Source organism: Alligator mississippiensis, chromosome 2, assembly GCF_030867095.1.
Source record: "Alligator mississippiensis isolate rAllMis1 chromosome 2, rAllMis1, whole genome shotgun sequence".
Taxonomy (NCBI): Eukaryota; Metazoa; Chordata; order Crocodylia; family Alligatoridae; genus Alligator; species Alligator mississippiensis.
The window spans coordinates 39,735,457-39,747,844 of record NC_081825.1 but is presented as its reverse complement, the minus strand read 5'-3'; the positions used below and the strand labels follow the sequence as shown (position 1 = coordinate 39,747,844).

General features: G+C 52.0%; 1 protein-coding gene across 1 annotated transcript; it reads right to left on the bottom strand.

Moving 5' to 3' along the window:
• Positions 1 to 3,817: 3,817 nt before the first annotated feature.
• SMIM20 (small integral membrane protein 20) lies at positions 3,818 to 11,436 on the bottom strand. The gene is made up of 3 exons (XM_006260433.4): positions 11,280 to 11,436; positions 8,348 to 8,404; positions 3,818 to 4,391 (listed from the first exon to the last, which is right to left on the bottom strand). The coding sequence occupies exons 1-3, from the start codon at positions 11,386 to 11,388 to the stop codon at positions 4,354 to 4,356; spliced, it is 204 nt and encodes a 67-aa protein (XP_006260495.1). The 5' UTR covers positions 11,389 to 11,436; the 3' UTR covers positions 3,818 to 4,353.
• Between the last annotated feature and the right edge of the window lie 952 nt (positions 11,437 to 12,388).

The window sequence follows — 12,388 nt, the reverse complement described above, 5'->3', positions numbered from 1 at the left end:
TAAAAGCAACCCCATGGTGTTCCAAGGACAGTGGGTACAATAGGGAAGATAAGACAAGCCCACACTGCCCAGCCAAGCCTCATGCTGGCTGGCTGGAGATTTGGAAAATGGAACAGCTCGGTGTCACCTGGCTGGAGTGATGGGGTAGAGGGAAGCGTCCCCTGCTGCCTAGTTGGAGGGAGGGGAAAAGGAAGGAAAGAACTCCTGGCGCTCTGGTGTAGTGCCCGAAGACTGGAAGAAGGCCAACGTGGTGCCCATCTTCAAGAAAGGGAGAAACATGGATCCGGCAAACTGTAGGCCCATCAGCCTGACCTCTATCCCAGGGAAGGTCTTAGAAAAGTTTATTAAAGAGGCCATCCTTAATGGACTGGCCAACACCAACATCCTAAGGGATAGTCAGCACGGGTTTGTTGTGGGTAGGTCTTGCTTGACAAATCTCATTTCCTTCTATGACCAGGTGACCTATCACCTGGACAAGGGAGAAGAGATTGATGTCATATATCTTGACTTCAAAAAAGCCTTCGATCTGGTATCCCATGATCACCTCTTGGCAAAACTGGCCAATTGTCCACCACAATCCACTGGCTGGGAAACTGTCTCCGTGGTCGGACCCAGAGGGTGGTAATTGACAGAAGTCAATCATCATGGTGTCCTGTGACCAGTGGGGTCCCCCAAGGCTCTGTCCTTGGACCCATATTGTTCAACATCTTCATTAATGATGTGGACATTAGAGTCAGAAGTGGACTGGCCAAGTTCACCGATGACACCAAACTTCGGTGTAAAGCATCCACACCTGAAGACAGGACGGCAATCCAGGCTGACCTGGACAGGCTCAGGAAATGGGCGGACAAGAACCTGATGGTGTTTAACAGTGAAAAATGCAGGGTTCTCCACCTTGGGAGGAAAAACGTGCAGCATCTTTATAGGCTCAGCAGTGTTACGCTGGCTAGCAGTATGGAAGAAAAGAGACTTAGGGGTGATCACTGACCACAAGATGAACATGAGCCTTCAATGTGATGCTGTGGCTAGTGAAGTGACCAAAACGCTGGCTTGCATCCATAGGTGCTTCTCAAGCAAATCCCGGGATGTCATTCTCTCCTTGTACTAGGCCTCGGTGAGGCCACAGCTGGAGTACTGCGTCCAGTTTTGGGCCCCACAATTCAAAAAAGATCTGGAGAAGCTTGAGAGAGTCCAGAGAAGAGCCACACGCATGATCAGAGGTCAGGAAAACAGACCTTTACGACGACAGGCTGAGAGCTATGGGGCTCTTTAGCCTAGAAAAGCGCAGGCTCAGGGGTGATCTGATGGCCACCTATAAATTTATCAGGGGTGACCACCAGTATCTGGGGGAACGTTTGTTTACCAGAGTGCCCCAAGGGATGACGAGGTTGAACAGTTAAAAACTACTGCAAGACGGTTTCAAGTTGGACGTAAGGAAGAATTTCTTTACTGTCCGAGCCCCCAAGGTCTGGAATAGCCTGCTATCGGAGGTGGTTCAAGCACCTACATTGAACACCTTCAAGAAAAAATTGGATGCTTATCTTGCTGGCATCCTATGACCCCAGCTGACTTCCTGCCTTCGGGCAGGGGGCTGGACTCGATGATCTTCCGAGGTCCCTTCCAGCCCTAATGTCTATGAAATCTATGATCAGCCCCACACAGGCCCACATGGGGTTGAGAAGGACAGGCTAGCACATGGCTGCTCCATAGGAGCTAGGTACAGAAAAGCAGCAGCTTAGGAATTTTTCTCTCTAGGACAGGCAGGACTGAACACTGTCCTTCCCTCTTCCCACTCGGCACCCCACACACACCCCTCAGAGGACAAGGAGATTTGGCCCACAGTTCAAACTTATTTATACCTCTGCCTGACAGTCCCAGACCAAGACCTGCATTTCCTGCAGCAAGCTCTAAGAGGGGAGAACCCAGAGTGAAACCAGTCCCATCACTGCTCCTCGCCAAGCCCTCCATGCTTGATGGCCCCAGAAACACAACTGGGCACCTCCCATGCAACACCATGTGCCCATTTCATCTCTCAGAGCCCTCCATCTCAGATACGCCCAGTTAAACCCAAACCCAGGGTTCCAGTATCACTGCCCCACCCTACCATGACATTAAGATCCCACAGGATGACACTGCTGCAAAAGCAGCTCAAGGACATCTCATCCCACTGCCCCAGACCCCAAGAGTGCCATCCAGCTGGGTCCCGAGGATGCTCCTGGGGGAAACTCCATTGATTCCCACTAAAGGGGCTGCCCAGTGAGGGGAGAGCAGGCTGCTCCAGGGGACCCCAATGGCACCTCTCTCAGGCAGCCTCTGACCCAGTTGCCCCAGGGTGCAAGTCATCCTGTCAGTGTCTTGGGTTTGCCATGTCTCTGAAGATGCCACCTCACAAGGTCCTGCAGATGCCAGCATACTGCTCCATCCCTAGGTGTAGTATAAGGCATATGGTGCTGAAGGCAGTATCCTGTCAGGCAGGCAGGACCCTGCTTGTTCTGTCCCATGCAAAGTGTGAGCCCAGATGCTTTCCCCCGGGTACATGGAAAATTCATTACTGAAAAGTGAAGCAGCCTCACAAAGGTGCCTTAACTGAGGGTGTCACAAGATAATGACACCCATTACAGCTGTGACAATTAAATAATACAGTTAATCACAGCTGATAAGGGACATGGAAACCCTTAGCCCTGAGACTCCCTCAAAGATGCCACTCAGGACTAATGCATAGAAGTGTTTTTTCAAACCTCTTTAAAATGTTTACAAATGCTTTTATTTTTTCTTTTTCGTAGTCCAAGAGATGAAAAACAATGAAACAGGGATGTCTCCCAGCCCATGTCATAAGCAGCCACTGTGTGGGGCACCACAAGCTCCCAACAGTCAGTAAGAGGAGGAGATAGGGGGTTCAAGCCTCCAGCCATGTCAAATGGAGAGGCAGCAGAATGCTTCTGCAAGAAGTATCACTGCCAAAAACCAAGGTATGATTTTACTGGCCCTGCAGCTGCTGCCAAATGAAGGTTTTTGGATCCTTGCTTGCCATATAAACCCACAGTGGTTGCAGAGCCAGGGAGGGGTTAACCTGACTCTTGGAGGTGACACCTTTTGGCAGCATTCTGCCACTGTCCTGTTCTGTACCACCAGAGACTTGACTGCCCCACCCCTCCATTCTGGTGCCCCAGGGTGCACACTCTGTCAGGTACACTTCTGGGGGCAGGAATCAGTGTGGGGAGCAGTGGGGTGCTTAACCTTTGCAACACTGCCAAAAGGATTGGCCATCACTGACTTAATCCATCCTATCGCATGTTACAAATGACTTAATATGAGGAAAATATTGACCTGTTATACATAGATCTTTCAATTAAATTGGGAACTATAGCACAAGTCCTGATTGGAATAAACAGTCTAAATAAGAAGCATAAAATCATTATAATGTATTACTCCTTAAAAGCAACCTTATCTATTCTTCATTAGCAAGAAAGTTGCTACAGTAATGATTGATATACCCACTTCTAGATTAAAGGGTTGTGAAGACAAAAGGGACCTTTATGACTGCTTGTGTAAAGTACTGGATTAAAGCCTGCAATAATAACTGTATCAAGCCTAATAATGTGCAGCTGATCTAGAACCCAGCTTAAAACATGTGACTGGATCTAAAAATTCAGTAAGCAGGAATCTACCACATCCTTTAAATTGTTCCAGGAGCCAGTTACTCTTACCAGAAATGTATGCTTTAAAAATAATTGAGAAAGTTTAACCCCGGTGACATTCAGTTTTCCTATGTTTAAAATAATTAAACTAATAAATACACACAATTCAAATAAAAACATGATTTTTATATAATTTAATAGATGTACATTTATTGTATTTTTTCTGTACTCTTCACTCAACCTACATATACTATCTTTAATTTTATTACAATAGAATATGTACAAAATTACAAAAAGAAATAATCAAACAATGGAGTAAACTCAACGGTGGTCTGCATAACTTGTCCCAATCATACTTAATCTATACATGGTGAGACATAAATCACACCAACAAAATCTTTTCCCTTCCTTACAATGAAAGCATGTTTCAGCTTTAAACACTGTTCACTTAGCCTTTACAGTTAGAGCATTTTGTTCCAGGAACTTTGTCAAAATTAATACTGGAGCAGTAGAGGCAGAAAAACAAAACAAAACCAAACCCCAATCAATAGCACTTATGCTCTCTATATAAGCAGATAACATCACTCAGCCCCAATATTAAGAAAACTTCTCTTCTAAGAGCACCTGCACAACTCATCCGCTAGCATCAGAGAGAAGAGCTGCTTTGAAGATGTCCATCCTCAGTTACATCTTGTAACATACACAGGCAGCACTGTTATTTCCTTCCAAATGGATCAGACCATACTTTTAACCCTACAAAATAAGAGAATGGCTCTCAGAAACTCATAGCATGACTTCTTGCACAACAAATGCCAAAAAAAATCCAGTAATTTCAGCATCAAGACTGTAACTTATTTGAGCTACTGCCCATCTTTTAGAAAGATATTGAGGGTGTAGACGCACAGCACATTTACACCAATGCAACTTACATGATTCTGTACATGAAAATAAGTTATGCTGTTAGTAGGAGTGGGAATACGACCACTTCTCTGGAGATGGGCACTATTACAGTGGCTTATCACTAGGTGGTGGACTAGTCAGCTTCTTTGCATGGAGCAAACAAATACCCTGGAATGAAATTGTTAAGAACTGTGGACCCACATGCCAGTAAATTACACAAGTATAGTATTTGTACATCATATGCTCACACCTCAGGGAAGCCCTGAGGTGCCACAGCAGGAACTGGAAGGAGGGAAGGAGAGAGGTGTGAGGAGGAAGGGAATGGGGGAGAAGGGAGGGGTGATTAATACAGTAATACCTTGGTTAATGAAGTAGATGCATTCCATGACATCACTTTGTTATCAGAGGTAGAAATAACATAGGAGGTGCAGGGGGATGGGGGTATAGTAAGAAAATATAATTAAATACTCAATTAAAAGCCTCCCAGAGCCCCTCTAGCCTTGCTGGTTCTCCTCAACCCCTAGCCCTGCTGGAGGGGGCCCCCAGCTGCCAGGGCTATGGACCCGAGTCACAGCCCCCTGCTGTGGCCTTGGGCAGGGCAGCTCCCCACCACCACACGTGCTCCCGGGAGCAGGGAAGACCCATGCCCTCCAGATGTGTATGGGGAGCAGACACAGGCTGAAGGCTCCTGCCCTGCTTCCCTCCCCCAGGTCCTCCGCCACCCAGTGGGCATGACCCAGTGTGGCTGGGGATAGCGGGGATCTTGCTGCTGCAAGCTGCCGACCCCTGCTCCCTTCCCCCCCACTTTGGGGGGTGCAGCCCTGCGCTGCTGCCTGCATTGAACCCCTGTGTGCAGGAGGTGCTTCACCAGGGCTGTGCAGGGCAAGTGGCAGCAAGAAGATCTCCAAGATCTCCATGTGGCTCCTCCGCTCCCTGCAGCACCTCAGAGAACAACACCGCAGGAACTCCCTGCAGAGAACAGCTGCCTCCCAGCTTCCCTCTCCCGCAACCCAGCGTTGCAGGGAGTGGAAGAGCTGTGCAGAAAACTGCCTTGCAGAAAAGTTCCCTGCAGCGCTGTTTCCTGAGGCGCTGCAGGGAGTGGAGGAGTCGCACAAGGATCTTCTCGCTGCTGCTAGCCCCGCGCTGCCCTGGCGAAACACCTTCTGCACACAGGGCTGCAGTGAGGGCTGCAGCATGGGGCTGCGCCCCTCAAAGAGCAGCCGGGTGAACAGCTGCCATTCCCTGCCACTCTGCTTCCCACCCCTGGTTGCCTCTACAGCCCGGTAGACACAATCATCCCAGCTGAGTTGCAGAGGCACCTGGGGGAGGGAAGCAGAGTGGCAGGGAATGGCAGCTGCTCACTGCTCCTCGCTCTGCCCTGCTTCCCTGCCCCAAGTCCGCGCAGAAAGGCTGTGAGCTCCATGCTGCATGCAGTGGCACACATAGGGTGCGCGTCGCCAAGGCAGCCGGGGCGAGCACCTTTGGCAGGGAATGGCAGCCGGTTGCCCTACTGCTCTTTGAGGGGCACAGCCCCACGCAGCTGTCCTGTACACAGGAAGCGTGACACCAGGGCAGCGTGAGGTGAGTAGGTTCATTGTGTGGCCCCGCTGTTCCCTGCCACCCCACTTCCCTTCCCCTGAGCCTCTGCAGCCCAACAAGCATGACCAACAGGCACAGCAGGGCCACGTGACGATCTGTGCACCACTGCAAGCTCAGCACTGCCCTGGCAACACACCTCCCTAATGCCAAGCTGCAGTAAGGGCAGTGGCGCCAGAGCTTGCAGCCTGTCCCTGCCCCGCTTACAGATGTGGGGGGCATGGGTACCTGCTGCCCCTTGGAAGTGTGCACAGCAGCGGGGAGTCAGCCCTCCCCCGATGAGCCACCCAAGGCTCCGTCATGCTCCTTGCTGGGGTCCTGCAGCTGCACACAGCAGCCCTGGGCCCCAAGCACCCCCCGAGCTGGGCAACAGCCCCAGCCCCTGCCCAGCTCCCTCCCTACAGAGACCTTAATCCCCCACTTCCACCCCCACTTACTTGCCAGAGCTGCTTTGAGCCTGCCTGGGGGCACGTGCATATGCTGTACGTGCATGTGGTGCCCCCTGTCTCACCGCCTTCCTTCCACTTCCACCCAGCTCCCTGAAGACTGGAACTCTGCCAGCCTGCAGGGAGCTCAATGCCAGCAGACTTTGTTATAAAGAAGCTTTGCTCCCAGAGGCTTCTTTAGCCTAGCTATTAGATACCTTGGTTAGTCAGAGGAAGGGTGGGAGGGGGTGAAGAGGGAGGGAAAGGGGTTACTGCAGCTGGCTGGTAAAGCTTCTGGCTGGCTGCTGCAGCCCCATCAGGACTTCCTGAGCTGTGTCAGGCAGCACAGCCCCACCAGACAGGCAGCACAGCCTAGGGAGCCCCGGGCAGCAGCTGCCAGCCAGGACCAGATTAATGCATAGGCCCTGCCACCAGCAAGAGGCTGCAGTCCCTGGCATGTCCCACAGCTTCCCAGGGCCAGCTGTAGCAGTGCAGGGGGGAGAATAGAGGCAAGCAGCAGAACCCCACTAGGCAAACAACTCCTCCTTCCTCCCACCCCTCCCTGCACTGCTGCAGCCCCTCACTGGCTGCTGCCTCCTTCCCTCCCCCCATTTTCTGGGTTGTGCTGCCTGCTGGCAGGGCTGCTTTGGCCCCCAGCTCCCTACCCTGCCCTGGAGGGGTGGGTGTAGCCCCTCCTCCATGGTAGGGCAGGACAGGTGCCAGCCCAGGGCTCAGCGCCCACCTGTCTCATCCCCCACTACCCGCAACTTTGCAGAGCCACAGGCTGGAAGCCAGTGCTGCCACACCCACCCCCATCCATGCACCCAATTGATTAATTGCTTAAATTACTTTAATTACAATAGGTTAATGAATATTCATTTAATCAGTATTTGCATCCCTATTTCATTCCATTCCTGGCAACTGACATGGAGACAATGGGCAGCCCCTGCAGAGTACCCAGCATGCTAGAAACCCAGGAGCAGGGATCTTTTAGAAAGGTTTTCTTGAGCTCACATAGAACTCTTGAAGCTCTTGTCCCATACTCTAGTCATTTTTTCAATAGCCTTTTTGAAGAGCTGGCACAAGCCTGTAGCAACAGTCTCTATAATGCCCAATACAGAAGTAATATAACCTCCCTAAACTGATTCCATAGTCCCTTAGAGACTTTCACAGAAATGGAAGTAAGTGATCCTTTATTATAATTCAGTATATTTGGATTATTGCAGCCAACTCTGAATGGCTAGTAGCCAACATCCGAATCATCCCCTAGCTCTTGGTATTATTTTATCCATCAGCAAGAATCTTTCAAAGACATAGCAAGCTAGCTGGAAATTAAAACAGCAATTACTTACAAAAATTTTATGTGGTTGAAAAAAGTCACAGATGGTCCAGTACTTCAATTCTACTTACTTGTTTAATTATGTAGGTACTATTCAGAGGAGACTGCAACCATATTTTTTACACATTTAAGACTGAGTCTTTAAACAGAAATTATTCCACTTGGACATCTATTTAAATCTAAGAAACCTGTACAGCGGCTGCTCTGAAACTTGTTTGAGAGAAACCTTCATGTGAAAAAGCTGCACTGATTTACTTCAATCAGTTGCAAAACAAATTTAGTTAAATCAGTAGAGCTCTTATGTCAAGAACTAGTCTGATGTAGGATGTGATATGAAATCACTATTACAAGAATTTTTTTATAAGTGAAAAACTAAACTAGCAGACTTCACCATCTTTTCAATTATGTTTAGATGCTCACTTTGAATTCTCATGGACAAAGAGACATACCTGGAGGCTGGATGTCTTCTTGAACAATACCAGCTCGATTCTGTGCCTGCTCTTGCTCTGGGAAAAGCATAAGTGCAAAGACAAGAATCACCATTCACTTTCATGGTTGCTAAACAAACATCTATTAAAACCAGCAAAAAATGAAGGTTAAGGCATGAGGTGCTAGTGAATACTTTTGTGCCCAGCAAAAGTGATACAAAATTTCTCTCTCACAGCAATGAATGTCAAATGTCAGTTTCAGGTTCTTATAACCAAACTGCAAGGAAGCCACATGAGCGTAACAAGCTCTTGTGCTTCTTTAAATGCTAAAATAAATAAATAAATAAATGTATATATAGAGATTTTACACACACAAAATCTTTAAAAGTTTATTTATTTTTACTTCAGCATGGTTGTGAAGTAACATGTTTTGGACACCCAAAAGTCGGATATAATTGGAGATTATCCATTATACATATGAGAGGTTCCCAAACTTTTTCTTATTGTGTACCCCTTCCAGATTTAATCAGCTGCCCCCATGCCCCTACTACCATACATTTTATATTTTAACCCCTTAATGACAATTATTATAATGGACATTAAAATCCACTGTTACGCAATTTCTCCAGTGTACCCCCTAAAGATGTCACGTACTCCCAGGAGTACACGTACCAGTTTGGGAACCCATGATATACATGATATCCAAATATATCCAACTTCAGGTGTCTGAAGCACAATACTTTAAGGTGTCCAAAAATCATGCTATAAAGTTGGGTATACCTGGGGGGGGAGAGAGAGAGAGAAAGAAAAAAAAAACAACACAGTCGCCAAATATATCCAACTTGAGGTGTCGGAAGCATGTTACTTCACAATCATGCTGAAGTAAAAATAAATACACATTTTATTTATACATATAGGTAAATAAATAAATAGTGTCTTTTTTATTTCCTGACACCTGAAGTGTGATATACACATAGATCTCCAAACATGTCTCAAAATACAGTCAACTCATGGGCATCCAAAAGTTATGCTGTGAAGTAAATAAATATACAAACATATAAATATACAAACATAATTGAAGATGCAGACAGAAGTGACAATTTTCATCCAATCTCGCCACAGAAAGCAGTCTATAGCTGTGACCAAACAACTGCTCGGCTGCAGACAGCTTAAAAATGGCCAATCTGGTGAAATCTGACCCTTCGTTACATGAAGTATCAAATAAAGATATTTCAAAATATAGCGCCTTCTGTAACCTGTGTCTGTGGAGCTCCCAGCCCGTCGCTGCTTTCAGAATGGGAGGAAGGAAAGGGAAAAGGAGTTCAGTCTGGGGGGGGGGGGGGGGGTTGACCCCGGGAGGTGGGGCAGGAATATTGGAGCCCCCCCGCCAGAGATGGGGGGGCCCAATTCACCCACCTCACCCTTCAGCACCAGCAGGGAGCCCCGAGAATGAGCTCTCCCCATTGCCGTTCCCCTTCCCATTCTGAAAACAGGGAGCACTGGCAGAGTGCCCTGGCCGTTGCTATGGGAACCTGACTGCAGGGACAGCTAGATTCCCCTCCCAGGGGAGGGAAGGAACATGGGGGGGCAGATCGAGGCCCCCATGGTGAGGGAAGGAATGGGGCAGGAGCAGGAACTGCCCAGCCAGGGCGGTGAATGGGACCCCAGGGCCAGGAGCTGGATGGAGTCGCAGGCAAGTCGTCTGGGGGCAAGGGGAGGTAGGGAGGGAGAGTGGCTCCCCACCACAGCTAGTGCCCCTGGGAGATGCATGGGGGACATATTCCCCCCCAGACTTGTGCGCGGGTGAGGGTGGACTGTCTGCTGCGTGCTCATGGCCAGGGGCAGCACCAGCCTCTTCCCAGCAGGGGGACTGGGATGGGGCTATGCTTGGGCGGGAGAAGGGCAGACTCAGATGCATGGGGGAAGGTGGCAGTGCTGGGAGGGTTGGCTATGGGGTGGGGGAGTGGGGAGGCTATGGGGAATTTTGTGATTGCTAGAGCGCACCCCCAGCACCACCCTTGCTTAAGGCACTCCACTCTACTGCCTTTTCCCTCAGGGGCCCCTCTGGCCACAAGTCCCTGCCCACCCCACAGCAGGGGGCTCCTGAGTGAAAGGCAGCAGAGTGCCCAGAGCAGGGGCGGTGCTAGGGGAGGGGCTTTGGGGGCTCTAATCACCCCAATAGTTTCCATAGCCCCCCCATAGCCAGCCTTCCCAGCACCACCACCTGCCTGTGCAGTGGAGACTGTCCAGCCCCCTGCTAATAAGAGGCTGGCACGTCCTGGGCCAGCAGTGGGCAGCCCACCCTTGCCCCATGCACAAATCGGGGGCGGGGGAAGGGGACACATGCCTCCATGGACGAGCCACCTGTGACTCCAGTGACTCCACCCTGCTCCCAGCCCCAGGATCCCGTTCACTGCCCCACTCCCTCCCTCACCACCCTGGCCTCCATCTGCACCCTCATGCCCCTTCCCAGCAGACTTATTGGCAGGGCAAGACACTGCTCTCCAAACTGCCAGGCTACTTTCTTAGCTGCTGCATGTGCCAGCTGCGGCTGCACGTGTGCATGCGGCGTTTATTGGGGATGTTTCTGGCCAAAAAAAGCCGACTACCAGTTACATTATTTTTCCAGTTGTGGGTGACCACTCTCTCTAGCTAGAAGTGTGGTGCTTTGCAGAACAGGCTCGGAGGCACAGCCAAGAGTTGCACGTCCCTCTACCCCCTGGCCTCCCCTTCGATGCCACCCACCGTGCCCACCAGGGACGCGACAAAAAGGGGCGCAGCCGTGTCCTCAGGCAGGGACTCGCCCTCTCCGACTAGAGCCGGGAGCCGCCAGCGCCCCCTTGCCCCGGCCCGCACGGAAAGGGGCCAGTGGCCCCGAGGAAGCGACGGGCGGGGCGGGGCGAGGCGTCCCGCTGCACCGCGCTGGCAGGGCGGAGCCCGCGGGGCCACTCACTGTAGCGCTCTATCTGCTGCAGCGGCAGGACGTAGATGGGGTAAACCACCGCCCCCACTGCGGCCACGAAACTGCCGAAGATGAGCAGCGCGCGGGAAACTCGCGCCATCGCCGCCGGAAGTACCCGCTTCCGCGGGGCGCGGGGCACGCCGGGAAGAACTTGCGTCACGGCAACGCCCTCCCCCTGCGTGGGAGGTGCCTCTCCTGCCCCGCATCCGCCCCGCCCCTGCTTGACTTTGACATCACTGAGTTGATCTTGTGCGTCACGGTCCCCCCGGCACGCGCTGCCCTTCTCTCCTACTCGTCATTTCCCTTCTTGTGGGTGTCGCCTGCCGGGTCTCACCTGGGCCGGTAGCGGCCTGGTGCATCACCGCACTCGCATACTGCACGGGCCTTTCCACCCGCCCGAGCCCAGCCACGCGGGAGCGGGCAGTGCGGGGGGCCCGGGCCAGCCCTGACCCAGCTGCGCTGGGCGGCGGGGGCACGGCCCCACCCTGGCCTGGCGGGGGGAAGCAGGCGCGGGGCTGGCGGTATTAACTGCCGCCACGTGTCCTGGCCTCCGGGGACCCGCACAGGCCCGATTCCGAGGGTTTGCGCTCCGTTTGGCGCATGGGCTGGAGGCTGAGCGCCCAGAGGCTAGACCAGGGGTAAGCAACGTTTTTTGCCCGGAGTGCCGAAAAACACCACAGTGCCTACCTTGGAAGGTGCCGCGGTGCCGGCAAGGGGTACATAGCAGGATGCCCTGCTTGTGCCCCTTGCCCCCCACCCAAAGCCTCTTGCCCCATGCCCTGTGCCCCCACCTCTACTGCCCCTCGCCCCCCACCCAAAGCCCCTTTCTCCCAGCCTGGGCTCTGTGGCTGTCAGCAGCTCCCCAGAGCCGGGGTCAATTGCAGCCGGGAGGCTCCAAACAGCTGCGCGGGGCCCCGGGCTCCGGCATCAGCTCCGCACCGGCGCGTGCGCCTGCGTGTCAGAGCTGACGGGGCTGAGGCAGCGCAGCCCCGGCCTCCCCCCACCCCGCTCCCGGCACGGAGGTGATGGCGGGCTTCCAGAGCCCCGCGCAGCTGTTTGCAGCCTGCCCCCTGCTTGCTTGCTGCAGCTGCCCAGAGCCC

Excerpts from the sequence above, each read along its gene's own strand:
- SMIM20 (XM_006260433.4), bottom strand. The coding sequence starts at position 11,388 with ATGGCGCGAGTTTCCCGCGCGCTGCTCATCTTCGGCAGTTTCGTGGCC. Across the intron at positions 8,405-11,279 it reads GCAGCAGATAGAGCGCTACA|AGCAAGAGCAGGCACAGAAT; the intron begins GTGAGTGGCCCC and ends TGCTTTTCCCAG. Across the intron at positions 4,392-8,347 it reads AGAAGACATCCAGCCTCCAG|GGTTAAAAGTATGGTCTGAT; the intron begins GTATGTCTCTTT and ends CTTATTTTGTAG.